This window comes from Rattus norvegicus, chromosome 4, assembly GCF_036323735.1.
Source record: "Rattus norvegicus strain BN/NHsdMcwi chromosome 4, GRCr8, whole genome shotgun sequence".
Taxonomy (NCBI): Eukaryota; Metazoa; Chordata; class Mammalia; order Rodentia; family Muridae; genus Rattus; species Rattus norvegicus.
The window spans coordinates 162,444,243-162,463,034 of NC_086022.1; the positions used below are offsets into that span (position 1 = coordinate 162,444,243).

Genomic DNA, 18,792 nt, shown 5'->3' on the forward strand with positions numbered 1-18,792 from the left:
GGTACAACTGGCTGTTTGAAGTTTCTGCCTTCACTTCCCCACCTACCTCACAATGGAGAGCCCCACTGTCAATCACTTTCCTCCCCATGCCAGCTTTGGTTTCCAAGGCAAGAATCTGTGAATCCAAGGTTTTGGATTCATTTTTGTTTTCAGTTGCAGTGCAGCTATTTTGCACATGTCTGTCTGTCTGTTCTGTCTCCTGTGTGGTTTGGTCTTCATTTGCATTGGACTGTGATGGATGCCATGGGTCAGACTGTCTCTCAGCCCCTCAATCTTATTCTGACTAATATTTAAGGAAGTTAGGGCTCATTATCTCTCTGTAGATGTAAAGAAAGGGGAAATGTCCACTTATTACAGCTCAGAGTGACTGGCTTTCTATGTTGGATGTGACCTTCCATCTCCCCCACGATGTTGGCAGTAGAAGATAAAGTGTTTCAAAAGGCTGGTAGGCACCCTGATCAAGTCCCCTATATCATATAGTATGGAAGGATTTAGTTACTAACCCATCACCTTGGATTAAAACTTTCCTCCTTCCCCCTTGCTAATGACTCTTTGTCAACAGGAACTGTGCTGGCCCCGATGACTAGGCCCAAACCAATAGCTCCTCTCTACCCTGTCTTACAGGACAGTACCCCAGGGGACCTCATTTTTTCACCTCCATCTTACATACCCTCTCTACCTGAGCCACAGGGTGACGGGGAACAATGGGTGCTGGCTCCAGCCACAGCACCTGTTCTGGCAGCACCAGCCTTTGGGGAAGAAGGGGGACCCATGCGGGGCACAAGGAGTAGGTGCACTGTGTTCTCTGAGACTGGAGGGCTGAAAGCAGACTTCATTGTTCTTCCTGTATGAGCAGCAGGGCCAGCAGACCAACATGGGAACCAATCTCACCATTACTGACCCTTTACCACTGCCGAACTCTCTAATTGGAGGACACAAAATGCCCAATTTTCTGAGAACTCTAAAGATCTTTTGAATCTCTCAGATACTGTTCTCTTTACTCGTCAGCCACCTGGGATGATTGTCAGCAGCATTTGCAGGTTCTTTTTACTACTGAAGAAAGGGAGCACAAAAAACATTCCAGGAAATAACAGCACCCTACCCCAGAACAGAGCCAATATTGATGAGGGGTTTTCTCTTAGGAGACCAAACTGGGACTTCAACATGGCTGAAGGTGAGGAGTGCCTCCAGGTCTACCACCAGGCTCTGTTGGTAGGTTTCAAAGCAGCCACTAGGCAGTCCACTAATTTGGCCAAGGGTTATGATGGTAGGCAGGGAACTGATGCAAGTCCAGTGGCATTTCTCAAGTGGAGGCTCTCTGCAGCCATACACACATAGACCCTGAGAAAACAGAGAATTCTGGCATGGTACCCTGACTTTCATCTATCAGTCAACACCAGACATCGGGAAGAAGTTACAGAGATAAGAAAGATTAGGAGAAAAGTCATGGAGGAATCTAGTGGAAATTGCAGAAAAAGTATACAATAACAGAGAACGTGTAGAAGAAATGTGGTTGAGACAGGAAAGACATTGAATAGAGAGTTGGCCAGAGTCCTTCTGGCCAACAATGCTTCAAATCCAGTGGAAAGGAAACACCAACTCCAAGAGATTGCTGGAGGGAAGGAGTCTAAAGGAGGCCACTGACTACCATTAGGTAAGAATCAATGTGCTTATTACAAGGAAGAAGGTCATTGGGCTACAGACTGCTCAAAGAAGAAACCACAGGCTAAGGCCATGTTCACTGAGGGAGTTGGCATTCTGACCCCCTCCCTGAACCCAGAGTAACCCTTACAGTGGAGAGGAAGACCCTGAACTTCCTGGTGGATACTGGAGCTCAACATTCGGTGCTCCTGAAGGCCAAAGGGACAATGTCTTCCAAAAAGTCCTGAGTCCAAGGGGCCACAGGTGATAAACAATATTCATGAACTACCTGAAGATCAATAGACTTGGGAATGGGAGGAGTAACCCATTCATTTATGGTCATCCCTGAATGCCCCCTACCCCTTGCTGGGGAGAGATTTGTTAGTAAAGATGAGAGCTCAAATTCATTTTAAACCTTAAGAGGTCAAATTACTGGATCAGGAAGGTAACCCAATCCAGGTTTTGACCCTTAACATAGCCTCTGAGACTGAGTACAGACTATATGAGTCACCAACCTCCCCAGAACAAGACTTGGATGTCTGGCTGAGGAAATTTCCCCAAGCATGGGCAGAAACAGGGGGCATGGGCCTAGCAAAACATTGACCTCCTGTGTTTGTTGAGCTTAAACCAGGAGCTGACTCAGCTGGATTCCGCCAGTATCACATGTTCCAGGAAGCACAGAAGGGGATCACACCCTATATTTGTAAACTATTGACTCTGGGAGTCCTTAAGCCATGCCAGTCAGCTTGGAATATTCCACTACTACCATTGAAAAAGCCAAATTCTAATGACTACCGTCCTAAGACCTATGGGAAGTTAATTGTAGGGTGATGGAAATACACCCCACAGTGCCTAACCCCTATACTTTGTTGAGGTTATCACCACTGGACCAAAAATGATGTTCTGTCCTTGATTTAAAAGAAGCCTTTCTTGGCTTACCCCCAGCCCCTATGAGTCAGGAATACTTTGCCTTTAAATGGTATGACCCAGAGGAAGGCATCAATGGACAACTTACCTGGACGCCCCTTCCCCATGGCTTCAAGAATTCACCCACCACCTTTGATGAGGCTCTACATGAGGACCTGAGTGAGTAGCAGGCTAACAACCTAGATATTATACTTTTTCAATATGTACATGATCTTCTGATTGTGCCAGAGTCCAAGGAGAGTTGTCAAAAAGGGACACAGAGACTCCTGCAGACTCTCGGGGACATGGGTATCAAGGATCAGCTAAAACAGCCTTGCAGACTGAGGTCACCTACCTTGGTTACATCCTGAAGAAAGGCCAATGATGACTCTCAGGAGCAAGGAAGGAGGCTTGGTCTCAGTATTTCTACCCCCCACCCCCAGACTCCTCGACAGGTGGGAGAGTTCTTGGGGTCTGTAGGCTTCTGTAGACTGTGGATTCCAGGTTTTGCTGCAATAGCTAGGCCTCTATATGAAACCACCAAGGGCTACCAGGTATCACCAAGCCATTCCATATGTATGTTGATGAGCATGGAGGGGTAGCTAAAGGGGTCATGACCCAAACACTAGGGCCATGGAAACTGGACCCAGTGGTAGCAAGATAGCAACCTTACCTGTGTATTATTGTAGCCATGGCACTGTTGGTTAAAGATGCAGATAAATTAACTTTGGGACAGAATTTGACCATGACTACTCCCCATGCATTTGAAGGGGTACTCAAGCAGCCTCCTGATGCTGGCTCAGTAATGCCCACATGACTCATTATCCAACTTTGCTAAACAACCCTGGCTAAGTTACTTTCCAGCAGCCTGTTTCCCTGAACACCTCGACTCTCCTACTCAATCCTGACTTGGACTACCCACTCCATCAATGTGATGAGGTTCTGGCTAAGGTACCCGACTTGATTTGAAGGACTCTCCTCTGCTGGAGGCAGATCGGACCTGGTTTACAGATGGAGAAGCTTCATCCATGAGAGTCAAAGGAGAACAGGGTCAGTGGTGACAATGGATATGGAGGTAATCTGGGCTCAGTCTCTTCCTCCAGGTACGTCAGCTCCTAGGGCTGAACCAATAGCACTAACCCAGGCCCTTGTCATGGGAAAAGGACTGGCTGTTAACATCTACATGGACAACTGATATGCATTTGCGACTGCTCATGTGTATGAAGCCATTTACCAGGAACGAGGGCTCCTCCTAGCAAAAGGAAAAGCTATCAAAAATAAAGATGAAATTCTACAATTCCTTTAAGCCCTCTGGCTGCCAGAAATAAATGGCAATCATACATTGCCCAGTAGCTGAAGGTAACAATCAGACTTCCAAGGCTACCAAGGAGGTAGCCTTATAGGAAACAGCCATCTCTGTGTGGGCCACTGTCCTACCTATGACCCAATCCCAATCTGCAGAGCAACTGGTGTATAGAGGAGAAGAGATTAAATAGGCTACAAACCAGTTCGTGAGTCTAGAGGGTGGGAGGCGATCGACTGAAGGTAAGCGAATACTACCTAGCTCTTTAGCAAGAACCATTTTCAGAAAAATCCACAGAGTTACCCACATGGGCATCAGATGAATGGCAGATGCAGTCAAACAATCCAAAGTGACTTTCAAGAACATAAGACCACTCTTGAGGATATAGTGAAAAACTATAGAGCTTGCCAACTAACCAATACTCCCAGCAATCCCAAACATCCAGGCTCCCGACTGCAAGGTAAGAGACCGGGACCCGGGGTTGGGGATTTAGCTCAGTGGTAGAGCGCTTACCCAGGAAGCGCAAGACCCTGGGTTCAGTCCCCAGCTCCGAAAAAAAGAACCAAAAAAAAAAAAAAGACCGGGACCCACTGAGAAATTGATTTCACAGAGATCAAGCTGGGAAGGTACAGCTACAAGTATCTGCTGGTATTTGTGGGCACTTTCTCCAGATGGACAGAGGAAATCCCAACTAAGGCTGAGATGGCAAAGATAGTGGTCAAGAAATTACTGGAAGCTATCTTACCCAGAAATGGATTTCCTCATATGATAGGGTCAGATAATAGACCAGCATTTGTGTCCAAGGTAAGTCAGGATGTAACGAAATTCGTTGGGGCAGATTGGAAATTGCATTGTGCATACTGACCCCAAAGTTCAGGACACATAGAAAGAATGAATAGAACATTAAAAGAGGCCTTAACTAAATGGATGTAAGACTGGCAGGGACTGGAAGATACTCCTTTCCTTTGCCCTATATTTCTCCTTACCAGATGAGACTAAGCCCTTTTGAGATCATGTATGGTATCCCAACCCCCACTGCACACAACTTGCAGTCGGCAGCCATTGCAGAACTGGAGGAGGATGATTTAATATTTAGGGTCAGAGCAACCCAATGGGCTCATAAATATGTTTGGCCTAAATTACGTGCCCTCTATGAAGCAGGCCCTGTTCCAGAACTAGACAAGTTTCAACCAGGAGACTGGGTCTATGTGAGGAGAGTTCTCCAAGGCATGCTTGAACCCAGGTGGAAAGGACCTCACATCATCCTGCTGACTACACCAACTGCCGTCAACGTGAACAGAATCACTGCTTGGGTGCACTACGCCAACCCCTTCAAGTTAAAATTGAGTCAGTCCTGAGTCTACTCTCCCTGCTAACTGTATACAGCCCCTAACCCACACCAACCTTTTGATTTAATCTGGGTGATTGAAAATCCCATGACTGGCTATCACAAGGTCCAATCAAGACGTCTTGGTTCCCAGACTTGATTTTTGATTTGTGCCGGCGAGCTGACAATTCATGGACCAACACTCCACAGACTCCTCAAGATTTTTATCCTAAATGCTGATGGGAGACTTTTTATATATGTTCAGGGATGAGAAAGAACTACCAAACGTGGGGGTCCGGAACAGTGCTACTGTGCTGCCTGGGGATGTGCAAATCCATCACCGGAAATGGGGGATGGAGGATGTTGAAAGAAGATCTCACCACAGTTTCCTGACAAGGGGATAGCTCCAAAGTTCTACTCAGGCTCACTGACCAGGAAAAACAAGCCAAGAGACGGGAAGTTGGGAACTCTTGGGGTCTCTGGCTCTACATTATCGGGGGTTACAATCCCGGGTTACTCTTCGAAGTCAAACTCCTATCAAGGCAAGTCATCAGCAGCAGTGGGCCCAAATCAGATTCTAGCATCTCCTAAACCAACATTGGTCCTAGCATCTTCTAGACTGACAACTACCTTACCACCAGTTATCCAATTGCAGGGACCCTCTGTTCCAGAACTCCCTCCTGAACAACCAAAATCAGCGGATCCTCTCTGATCAACGATGATAAACACCTTCCCGATGCTGTATGCTTCCTAGCCTAAACTTACTACCTCTTGTTGGTTTTGTTATAATGTTAGACAACCCCCCTTTTATGAAGGCATCAGGTTAATAGCAGAATACAGCATTTCTAAAAGGGATTCTGCACATAGATGGTCTCAGGAAGGTCTGGCTTTCAACCTCCCAACACATCAGGACAGGGCATCTGCCTGGGAAAAGTCCTCTTGTCAAATCAACACCTCTCCAATGGGACCATTCCCATAGTCCATTCCAAATGGATTATCCTCCCAGACCAGGCATGGTGGGCCTGTTCAACAGGACTGGCCCCTTGTGTGAATGGGGAGGTTCTTAATTCTTCTACCCCAGTTGAGTTCTATATCTTGGTCCAATTAGTGCCCCACATAACCTATTATTCAGAGAAAAATGATATTGAGATGCTTAGTAAGATAAATTGAGGGAGACCTTATAAAACAGAGGAGAGAACCTATCAGTGACTTTAGCATTGATTCTAGGGGCAGGGCTAGCACTGGGATAGCTGTGCTAACATTACAGAAAAAGAATTAAAAACAGTTTAAATACAGACATAAATAAAGATATCCAGTGGCTAGAAAGGTCCATTTCCCATCTGGAGTGTAACGTAGATTCTTTAGCTGAGTGGTGTTATAAAACAGGTGGGGATTGGACTTAGCATTCCTGCAAAAAGGAGAACTATGTGCTGCCTTACATGAGGAGTGCTGCTTCTAGGTCAACTACTCTGGAGTTATCCGTGAGTCATTGGCTAAGGTCAGGGAAAGCCTAGACAGGCGCCAAAGAGAACGGGAAGAATCCAAAAGTTTGTATTCACTATTTGATTCTTCCCCTTGGTTAACAACTCTTGTTTCCACCCTCATGGACCCTTAGTCATTCTTTTATTTCTCCTTACCTTTGGACCTTGTATTCTAAACAAGCTTTTACAATCTATGAGGCAGATACTGGGAACTCTTCAATTAATGGTAATGAGGTCTTACTTTCAACAAATTACCATGAAAAATTTAGACCCCTAGGAGCTCAAGACTTGCTTCCAAAGCTACCAGTAGAAGGGAGGAGTGAAGGGATTAAAGTTACAGAATAAACTCCATTTTGTTTTTCAGACTTCATTTAAGTTAACTTGTCCTCAGAGTAACATGGCTCCCACCCTTGAGGTCGAAGAAAACCCATGAAATGTTCTTGGCAGTTGCAAAATAGACATAGCAGCTGTGGCCAGATGATACTAACAGGGTGGGCCAAGAAAACATAAGTCGTTCCCAAGTCAAGATGCTCCTTTTAGATGTGTGGTCCCTCCTGGTGGTTTGACCAGATGCTGTGAACCAATCAGCCTAAAGGCCAACATTCCTTTATTCTCCTACCCAATCATTTAATGCCCAGGCTTGGAAATCCCCACTTGTAGTTTTTCCCTTTATAAACCCCATTTCTCTAGGCCTTGGGGCCACTCTCCTATCCTGCTGTGTCTGGGAGGTTTGTGGTCCAAGCTCAAGCTTAAATAAAGACTTTTGTGTGCTTGCATCAGAGTTGTAGTCCCTGGTGGTCTCTTAGGGGATCCCATGATCTGGTCATAACACTCGCACATGCCTTGGTCTTCACTGTTTTCCCTACCAGAGCAGAGCAGAAGTAGCTATGGTTTATTAAGTATTCGCACATGTGGCTTAAAACTGGAAGCTTAGGGACAGGGTAGCAGCTCCAAAATGATCTGAGTCCCAAGCTCTTTGAACATGTTGTGTTGCTCTTTTGTTTGGGAGACAAAATGGCTACTTGAAGTTCAGCTGCAACGCCAACATACCAGGCAACCAGAAGGATGGGGTGAAGAAGACTACAGCCTTTCTCACTTTAAGGATGTGTCTGGCTTTGTCAGAGATAAAGAATGATGCTTTTGAATGGCAGCGGGACTGATCTATCAGAATGATGTCACAGCCCCAAGTCTGTATGCACCCCGTAACATACCTGGGCCATATATGACCTGAAAACTAGTAGAGTTAGAAAGGAGCTTGACAAATTTTGCATCAATGCAGGAATCTGCGGAAACCTCCAATAACCAGTGAAAAAGCTAGCACAGAATCAGGAACAAGTTGACCTCACTGACCTCTAAAAACTGTTCCACATTCTTTCCAAGTACAAGGGAACCCCTTTCCCCACAAAACCAATGCCTTCAAAACCCTTATCTGAAGTCGGTTGTGGTGGCACACATATTTAATCCCAGCACTCAGGCAAGCAATTTTCTGTGAGTTCAAGGCCAGCCTGGTCTACAAATCAAGTGCCAGGAATTCTCTGCTCACTCTGCTCTCATACTGTTTGCCTGCCACCCCAACCAGACCTCACAGAAAGAGAGGAGAAGCAAAGAGGGTCAATGCCCAGGGGCCTGTGGCAGCCCCACTGATTTCTCGGCTCGTGGGCCATCCACCCAGGGGTCAGAACAAGATAAGTTGGTGCTGAGTCAGAGATGGGGCATCTGGGGATGATGATGGAATGAGGTTCTCATTTACCGAGCACACACTGTGTGCCTAAGTCTATTAGACCCCAAACCCAGAGGATCCCATGGGTCTTTCTGAGTATCCCACAGCAAAGCTATCATCTGTGCATCCAGGTGAGGATGCTGGGTGGGAGGGCATTGACTCGCCCACAGCACACAGTGGGGACTTGAAGCTTACCATCAGCATGAAGTCTCCCAACATCTTCTGGCAGAGCCACTAGCCAACTGGACCTGCTTCCTCCTCTGGGAGCTGGGAGTTGGGGACACGTGAGGTGGCCCTGAGAGATCAAGGTCCCTTCCAGATAGATGCTTGCGCACAGTGACACAGGCACAGGTCAGAGATCCTGCAGCTTTGCCAAATGTATGAGTATGCATGAGAAAGCATGTGTATGTGCGCATGTGCGTGGACAAGAAGTATGTTCTGCAACGGGGGAGGACAAAAGGACTCTAGACACCTGTGTGTTAGCCTTGCATCATAATAACACAACTGAGATCCAGAAGATCTAGGATCCAAGTTGCACATGTACATTGAGAGCCTCAGCCTCGACCCACTGGGAAACACTGACTGGTTAAGCCTTTCAGGTGCTGGGGTGGGAAGAACACCAAGTGGTGTCCCCTACTCAACATGTTTACGTCCTCCACAGGCCCAGCTGCCATGGCGCACTGCAAGACAGAGCAGGATGACTGGCTGCTGGCCCACCTGAAGTACCTGCTTTTTATCTTCAACTTCTTCTTCTGGGTAAGTGCAGGCTACGGCACACCCCTCCCCACACGCACAGTCTGGCCATATGCACTTTTGAGTCACTGCCAAGGTTGACTTCTCCCAAGCTGATGACCACCATCCTGCCTGCTGCTTGCTCAAAGTCAGCCCTGCCCTGGCTATGAAGGTGGGAGGAATCCAGGCTGCAGCTCTCATGGAGTCCAGGACACCACATCGAGACTGAACTGTGTATGGTCTCATCTATCTTCCCTGCCACCAGCCCATCATGCCCATGTTATCCTGACTGCCGAAATGATGCCTCCCTTCCCCCACTGAAACCCTCTGGCATTGCCCCAATCTCGGCTGCACTGAGGGATGGTCTCTATGGCACTTGACACAAGTTCCCCACAGCAGTGTGGCCTCTGCTTCCCAAGGTGATTGACCTGGCTGATTAGGAACACAATACAATTAATCCCCAGATGGCCAGTAGAGATGTTGCCTTTTATTCCAATTCATTTACTAAGATGATACCTCGCTCTGTAGTCCCAGCTGGATTTGAACTGGTGACTCTCCCAACTGCTAGGCTTATAAGGGCTTGCCAACCCATCTGGTGTTTGTTGATTGCATGTTTCATACTGTGGTCTCACTGGATGTGGGAAAGACTAAGAGGGCAGGTTTGCAGTCAGCAGGGACCCTGGCAGCTGTGGGTGCTGCTGCCCAGGGCAGCTTAGCTCAGATCTCTGAGTCTGTTTCCCTAGCTATTATAGTTTGGAGGTCACCCCTAGCCTCTAAGCCTGAAAATGTCCCCAAACAACAACCTGATGAGATAGGGCTAGCCTCCAGGTACCAACCAGGTAAGGGATCACCCCCTGAAAATGTCCCCAAACAACATCCTGATGAGACAGGGCTAGCCTCCAGGTACCAACCAGGTAAGGGATCACCCCTCCCCCAACACACACACACACACACACACACACACACACACACACACACACACCATACCCTGAAACACAGAGGATCCAAAGAACCAAGGAACCATTGGCCCCGAGGTCCTTCCTGGCCAAGATAACAGCTCAGGATAGGTTTCAAAGCATAGAAAAATCTGACAGCATCAGACACTGTTAAAACGATAGGCACACTGTTTGCTTAAATATGGTTTTTGCAAAGTTGCTGTGAGCAAAAAATAAAACAACTTGCTCTGATCTTCCCAGGAAAGAGTTTTCTGGAACAGGGAGGCCCAGGGGTACAGATCCTGGGTTATTAAGCTCTGGGGCTGAGGACTGACAAATGGGCCACATGCATAGATTTAACCCCAGATAAATCAGTGTTTAGAATTCTTGCTAAGCGTGCATTCCCCCTCCCTCCCTCTCTCCTTACCTCCCTTCCTCCCTCTCTCCTTACCTCCCTCCCTCCCTCTCTCCTTCCCTCCCTTTATCCCTCCTCCCTCTTTCCCTCTCTTCCTTTTTTGGATGTTTTTTAAGGTTTTGGGTTTCTTTTAAGTTTTTTGTTTGTTTTCTGTCTCATACCGTAGCCCAGGCTATCCCCAGACTTGTGGCAATCCTCTCAACCTCAGCCGGGATACAGGCATGAGTCGCCACATGTCTGGGTCAAGTTTTTTTGTTTTTTAAGATGTTTTCTCCTGACCTTACATGTCTCCTATGTCCACTCTAAGTAATCTCCAGAGATTGACAAGTATCAAACGATGACTTCCCCACATCTTACATGCAGGTTTCCTAGGGTGGCCAGGACAGTGTGCCGCAGTCCACAGAGGCATTAACCAGTAGGTTGTTACTCGAAGTTCTAGACCGAGAAGTCCATGATCGGGGGTCATGCTCAGGTCTCCCATATTGAGCAGGATTAACCAGAGAGAAAATATTAATGGAGTAAACTCCTCCCCCAGAGAAGGTCCCCTCCTATTGGAGACATATCCCAAAGTCCAGGTGTTGTGACTTACCTGAACCTGGTCAAAAGACAAAGAAGTGTCTGCATGCCTCCCATGGGGTCACCATGGCTTTGCCTTCCCTGAAGAACTACAGTGCAGGCAATGGGAGAGGAGTGTCTTTCCACATCCTCCAGTCTGCTGCCCACTGCCCCTCCAATACAGAAACTGACACAGAGCACGGCCCAGCCACCAGTAAAACGCAAAACTCTGCTACACCAGTGCAAACTGTCTCTTGAGTGTAGACCCACACTGCAGGGCTCTGCCAAAAGCCAGCATGGAGCAAAGTGCCCAGGATGCCAGCCTGGTGGTCATGGGTCAGCACTGAAAGACTGTACAGACACCCCAGTGACCTTCCATTTAGCTCCAGCCCTCTGTGACACTAGTACTCTTATTGTGTAGACAGGGACCTGGCTCAGTCCTTGACAGTTGTCTTGGTTATGTTTCCACTGCTTGGAATAGACAATACGAGCAAGGGAACTTACAGAACAAAGAGTTTATTTGGGACTTACAGCTTCAGAGGGTGACTCTATGACCATCATGGTGGGGAGCATGGCAGCAGGCAGACAGGCACAGTGCTGGAGTAGTAGCGGGGTGCACATCCTGAACCTCAAGCATGAGGCAGAGAAAACTAACTGGGAATGGATGGGCTTTTGAAATGACCATCCATTTTGAAATGAGTTTTGAAAGCCCACTCCCAGTGGCAGACCTCCTCCAACAAGGCCACACCTCCTAATCCTTCCCAAATAGTTCCACTAACTGAGGAACAAGTATTCAAACAGATGCACTTATGGGAGACATTCTTTCTTTTTATTGGATATTTTCTTTATTTACATTTCAAATGTTATCCCCTTTCCTGGTTTCCCCTCTAGCAACCTCCTATCCCATCCCCCACCCCCCTGATTCTTTGAAGGTGCTCCCCCACCCACTCACTATGGGAGACATTTTTATCAAACCACCACAACAATCCAGCTGCTAGACAATTCACTGTCACACGCACGTACACACACACATCTAGAACTGTAAGAATTAGAACTTGCTATTGTGTGATTTCTAGAACAATTGTTAATGCCCTGCTGTTAATGCAATCGGATGAATGGGTGACTATCATTTCCTCAGCAGCTTCCTCCATTCCTGGCAGGGCACTCAGAGCTTCTGGCATCATGACCTGTACGGCAAACAAGGACTGTTCACAGGAAACATTGCTCCTGAAGCTAATCTTGCCTGTATGGGGCATGATGCCCTCTAGACCTTTCAGTTTTGTCAATAGCACTGCCATTATTGCATGCAGGTCACAGTCCTGAGTGGGTCACATTCCCTCATCTGAGAAAAGCAGAGCAGACCCCACCTACTCTCCCTGACCAGGACTCAAGAGCTCCCCACCCCCATCCCACATCACCCCCCACCCCCAGGCCTCCTTGGATTAGTCCTGGCCAGGGATCACAGATGCCACCATTGACATACCTCCTGGGTGACCCTGAGAAGCAAACATGCCCAGTTTTTCTGTGTAGCTGCCAAAGAGACACTTTTCTTCCCCTCCTCCCCTCCCTTAAACAGCTCCCATCATCCCTCTGTTCTCTAATTTATTATTTTAATTAGCTGCTTGGCTGTGTCAATAATCAAAACATCCCCCAACCTCCCAGAAGCTCTGCCAGGCTATGGGAGGAGCCTGGGAATGCTACCTCAGCTCACAGCCTGTCCTGCCTTGAGGGGCCACCCAAGCTTTGGTGCTACAGTTGGGGACCCCATTTAGAGACACATAGGCAACTGAGGAGATGTCCAAGTGAGGGAGAAGCACTTGCTGGGCAGGCAGGAGGACCAGAGTTTAAATATACAGCATTTGTGTGCAAAGCCAGCCAGGGAGGCAGGCTGGAAACAAGAGGATCAGATCCCTGAGCTTGCTGGCTGCGGGCTAGCTCCAGGTTCAATGAGAGAGAGAGAGAGAGAGAGAGAGAGAGAGAGAGAGAGAGAGAGAGAGAGAGAGAGAGAGAGAGAGGAAGACTTGAACACCACAGGCAGGGGAGGTTGGAGAACACCCCCTCTTTAGACCCCCTCTTGAGATCCAGCCACTTACACCTGCCCAGTCCCTCAGGGCCTCAGAGTGGAAGGCTGACTGAAGGGTGGTTCATCAGGCAGCTATGAGAAAGCCATCTCCTGTACTCCAGGGAGGACATGTCAGTGATGTGGCTGTTTGGGTCTTGGGTGGAATTGTCCCTTGAGTCTGGCATCGGGGCCCTGTTTGGGGTGACTTGTTCTCATCTCCCAATGCAACAGCATCAAATGGGGCGGCTTGATTCCTGGATCTCTGTGCCACTCTATCAGTAGCCAATTGTGTGACCATAAAAAATGTCACTTTGGCCTGGACCCTAACTCCTCCCTCTAAACGATGAAAATTTCTTTTTATTTCCTTCCTTCTTTCCTCCCTCTTTCCCTCCCTCCTTCTATGGTTCTTCTCTTTCTTCTCTTCCTTCCCTAAGAACATTACCCTGTACCCTAGCACTCTCCACAGTAATCCAGGGTAAATGAAGCTTAAGAAGCTAAAATGGAGACACTCCGTGTACCCAGTAAAACAAACCCGTAAGGAGCGTAATGATAGGGACAAGGCTTGGTGCTGGTAGAGAGGACAGCAAGGTTTGCTCCAAACAAGGTTTCTTCTGGCTTCTGAACTGCCATTGAGAGGCGAGCCAGTGATGCGACCCTCTGTCCCAGCTCCGACCCTGTGATTTTTGCATATATCAGGGTAGATGAGGTTCGAGATGAGACAGTCAGAGACCCCGTGCATTCATTTCATCCGTAGAGATTTAAAAGCATGAAGAACATGCCTGCAGGTGGAATGCCACCCTGGATCTGCATGGAACAAGACCTACAAGGTTGCTCCCACAGAATGGGGCCACAGCCAATGGCAGGGCGGGGAGAGATGCCTACCTGGTATTTGAGAAGTGCTGCCCATTAGCATCCTGCAGAGCAGCTTCCTGACATCCCTCGAAGACCTAGGAGGCTCCAGCCTCAAGCAGTACTGAGGTGCCACTGGTCCTCCTGTCAGCACTGGACTCAACCAGTGCTGTGAGAACTGAAGATGCAGACAAGAGTCCAGCTGACTACAGACAGGAGGTGGGGATTTGTGCTTTAAAGGTGGCCTACCCAGGGCTGTGGCAGGGCTGGAGGCAGGGCACTTGCTCAGTGTGTGCAAGGTCCTGGGCTCCATCCCAGCATGCTTCCCAAAGAGAAAGATGTCCAGGTATCCAAAGAGACTAACCTTGGTTCAGACCAGGCAACCTGGTCCTAACCTCCAGTTACATCTGCTTTCCAAACTAGACTCTGGTAAAGTCAGGGTCTTTCCACCCAGTCACCGGCATGGCCTGAGGGCAGGGGCTCTGGCCGACTTAGCATTAATGCTTTTCAGTGGGCATCTGTGCAAACACCGAACGATAAAGCATTGGCTTAATGTTCTATACCAGCGTTCCCCTAGGCCCTCCTCGGAGCTTCCTAGTGGGCTGGGGGGAAAATACCACTGCCGTCTGAGATGCAGGTCACCCGTCTACAAGAAAAATGGCCAGGAACAAGGGGTCTTGCAGACAGAGGCTGATGTGGTCACAGTTCCTCACCTAAGCTCCTGAATGCCAGGAGGAGGTGGGTAGAGTGCTACCAGAAAACAAAAGTACAGGGCCCTCCTGCAGAACTGGAAATAGGTGCACACTGTAACGGGCTTGGAGGAAGTTTGCTGGAATAAAGAGAATAGTTAGCATAAGAAGGATGGGGAGGAAGGAGGGATGAGTGGGGGCACAGTGTGTCCGGATTCACGCTGTCAATATATTATGTGTGTCATATATGTCGCACCAGGCATCCAGCCCCTATCACCTTGACCAAGCGTACAGTCTTATTCATTGGCACAGCTTTACTTCAGAAGCACTCGCAGTGAGTTCAAGAGCAGCAGCCATGGGCTTAGGAGATTGATCAGGAGATGTCAAAGCACTTGCCATGCAAGCGTGAAGCCCTGAGTTCGAATCCCCAGAACCCATGTCAAACCAACCACGGGAGAGCACGGTCTGCAATCTCATCCCTCCTGCACCAAGAGCGGAAGACAGAGACAGGAGGATCCCCTGAAGCCAGAGGGCCAGTTAGCCTGGTGTGGGCAGTAGCAAACAAGAGACACTGCCTGTCTCAGCAAAGCAGGAGAAGCCCAATGTCTGACCTAAGGTTGGCGTCTTGCAAGGAGCCACACTAGCAAATATGCACACCCCCACATACGTATCGTACCGCACATAAGACGATGAAGTAGAATAGAATAAAAGATAGAGAGTGGACTCTTAAGAGGCCGTTAGAGCCAGCGTATAAAAGAAGGAAAACTAACCGAGTGAAGCAAATGTTTAAAGGCCTCCAGGCAAATGAGGAGAGTCTGGGCTCTGTTTGGGGGAGTGATATGCAGATCAGTAAGGGGCCCAGCACACCCTCAGTAGAGGGAGAGCTGGGGGATGATCTAGGACAGGAGCCAGGGTGGATCATACAGTGAGGATAAGAAGGTGGGTCTCACAGCAGGTGGAATCAGCATGCAGACGTCACAGAGAGGCATCGGTGCCCCCACAAAGGCTGTTGGGTACGTGAGTGATGTTGACATCATGGAGGCTACCCAGGAAGCATTCAGGAATGAACAGCATGGTCCTGAGCGGGCCAGCCCTTCTACCTGACCCCAAACATTTCCAGAATGCCACAGAGCAGGTAGTAAGCTGCCCTGCTCTGCCCCACCACCCCTGACACATGGCCCTTCACCCTGTGTTTCTTGCTTTTCCACACCACAGGTGACCCATTACAGGGGGCGAAAAACCCAGCCCAAGGCATCCTTCTTAAAAGTCCCATAGCTTCCTGTGTAATCCAGCAGAGAAACCCTACCTGTGAAATCCTGATAGCTGCCACACACACACACACACACACAAATCCCATAATTGCTCTCACACCCTCTGCCTGCTTCCTCCAGGTCTGCATCTTGGTTCCATCAGGCCTTAAGCAAAGATGACTGCTCACACTAGGCCAGAGGTCCTGGATTACACAGAACGCATTTTGTCAATGTTACTCTTTTATAAATGAACAGTCCCATCAAAGACCTATGTGAGTGGCCCTCCCTCCTGCCTCTCCTGTCCATCTCTTCACACACACACACACACACACACACACACACACACACACACACACACACACACAGTGTTTTCTGGTGCACTGGCTACAGGCTGTGGCTGAGAAATCCAGCTACTATTGGACGGAAAACCATCTCTGTCCTACAAAGACCTGACACCAAGCTGATGCAAACGGCTGAGGAAACCGGATCTGGGGTCAGCGCTTTACCCCACAGTCCCTGCCCAGTGGCCCAGTCAGCAGATAAAGACAATGGGACTTAAAGAAGTTGCCCCACCCCCACACAGTTAGTCATACAACCAAAAGGACTTATCCCAGTCCTTCTGGCTTCTGCCCTCCTGTGACACCTGGTGACCCATCCCAGTAATGAACCCTTTTACTTCTCGTTCAGAGGTGGAGGTGACCGAGTCCTATATAACAAATCAAAGTCTCTGAAGGAGGTGATAAAGACCCTCCTGCTCCTCAAGGCTAGTTACATAGTTAGTGCTAGCCCCCAGTAGCCACCTTCTCTACTAGTTGGAACCTTCAGAACCATTGATTTGTGTCAGTCTCTTGCTTTCTTTGGATTATCAGACCCAGCATAAACTTGTCTTCTAGGCCGTGATTAGGCACTTTCAGATCCTGTGCTGTGGCTGGAGACCCAGCTTCCCTATCGGATCTGATATTTTGCAGGATCTGCAAGTACTGGGCAAAGAAAGCACTCTGCTCAAGCCCCGAACCTAAGTCATTCTTAGGGGAGGAGACAGGACTTTGAGAAGTTTCACAGGCCAACTGTTCTATGGAACTTCACACAGCGCCACCTACTGGGGAGAGGGTAGGACGCTTACATCTGTGCTGTGATTCTCAAAGGGGCACCTGGGAACTTTCTAAAAGGTCCCTGCCTGGGTCTTCCTCCCAGGGGTGCTGATTGACCCGGGCTCCAGCCCTGGTTTTTCATAGCTCCTCAGTGATTGTGCAGCCAGGACTCTGAGGATGTGGAGAAAACTTGGAGACTTACCTGGACGTGTTCTTTGCCCATAGTGTGCAGGCAGACTTCAGCCCTGGATCCTAGATACAAGTGCTCATGTTACTGGTTTGGGAATGGCTGGGGGTTCACGATTAGCTCACTGAATAGAACGTATATGTCTGTTTCAATACAGAGATTGTGTGCATTAAACCCCACATCTCTCAGCTATTTGGTGGCATTATAATGCTTCGTGATCACAGTGACTATCTCATGATGTTCACAATTAACTAGAGTTAATTTGTTTTGAAGGGGGGGTGTAGGGGGGAGAGGAAGAAAGAGGGGGAGGGGAGGGGAGGGATGGGGAGGGAGAGGTTATTTCTTAGTTAATGCACTGTGTTTGTTAGGCCAAGACCTCAACGTGTATCTTGGGCGGAAGTTTGACTGTACACCATGGACCAAGCAACATCCAGATAAGTCCTTGGAAGAAAGTAACTGAGGGGATCTTTAGGAGATGTAGATTAGAACCACCAACTAGTGAGGCTCTCTCAACTTAAACAATGAAGAACTCAGGAGCAAAGACATCAAAGGACTGTCTCCGCCTCCCAGCTGAATTGTTCAGAGTTGAGGCCCTCCCTCAAGCTTTCTAGGCAATCCAGTTATATGAGGGAGTAGTGGGGGCGATGTTTTACTCAGAGCTCCCAGTGGTCATGGAAGCTGACCAACAGGGGTAGCCACTGGTCATTCACGTGCCTTGTTCAGCTCCAGCCACCCAGACTCAGAGCATTCATAGGAATTGTGTGGGGCATAGATAACCTTCACCCATGGGGTCTCTGAACGTCTACTGCATCCTGGGATTCCTGACTCTAAGTACGATTTGTAGGCTATGTCATTGCTGCTGTTAGTAGCACTAAGAAAAGGTGCTGGCAAGTATAGCATACGGTGCTACTCATCCAAAGTGCACCCTAAGTTTAGAGAGGTTACAATGGAAAGGGGGAACTGTTTCTCAAGTGCTGGAGAGAGGCTAGCCTCTGCAGTTCCATTTAGCAGCACAGCTGTGGTCCTGTGTGGTGCCCTTACGCTGACTTCTCTTGGAAGTACCAATGGAGACAAAAGAGTGCTTGGGGGAAAAAAAAGCATCCATTTGAACAGCAGAAGCGGAGGATCAGGCACACCCACTTTGTCAGATCCAAGCACAGTCTTGCCTCTGTCCTCAAAAGACCTGGCCCTGAATCTCAGTTCTGAAACTAATGGTGTCATCCGGGGCACACTGCTATTCCCCACAAGCCTCGGTTTCCTTCCTCATCTGCTACGCAGGATAATATATCAGGCTCCATCCCCCCCAGATGGTTGTAATCCTTAGATAAGGAATGGGCAGATTACGTGTCAATCACATGTTCTAAGTGCCTTGGGTGTGCTAATTTCTAAGAACCCCCAGGCGTTGCTCTCCTGAGGTCTGTCACTGTGCAGAACAGAGAATGGGAAAATGACAGTGGAGTCACTGTGGTAGAGATGAGGAACCTTTTACAGGGAGGAGCATCCCAGGGGTGGGCAGAAATGGAGTGGGGGAGGAGCAGGCCCCTCTAGCTTTGACCATAGTAAGATCTCTAAGGAAACTTCCACTGTTCATCTGGAGGAAGGGGCCCATTCTTAAATGGGGACCTGGAGACCAGAGGCAAGAAGAAGTT

General features: G+C 48.5%; 1 protein-coding gene across 4 annotated transcripts in view; it reads left to right on the forward strand.

Moving 5' to 3' along the window:
- The window catches only part of Tspan11 (tetraspanin 11), a 67,327-nt gene that overhangs the window by 19,916 nt on the left and 28,619 nt on the right, over window positions 1–18,792 (forward strand). For all 4 annotated transcript variants that reach the window (XM_008763291.4, XM_039107687.2, XM_039107685.2 and 1 more), the window contains exon 2: window positions 9,040–9,134. In XM_008763291.4, coding sequence (XP_008761513.1) covers window positions 9,051–9,134 — 84 coding nt within the window. In that variant the 5' untranslated portion in view covers window positions 9,040–9,050. The remainder of the gene's footprint in view (window positions 1–9,039; window positions 9,135–18,792) is intronic.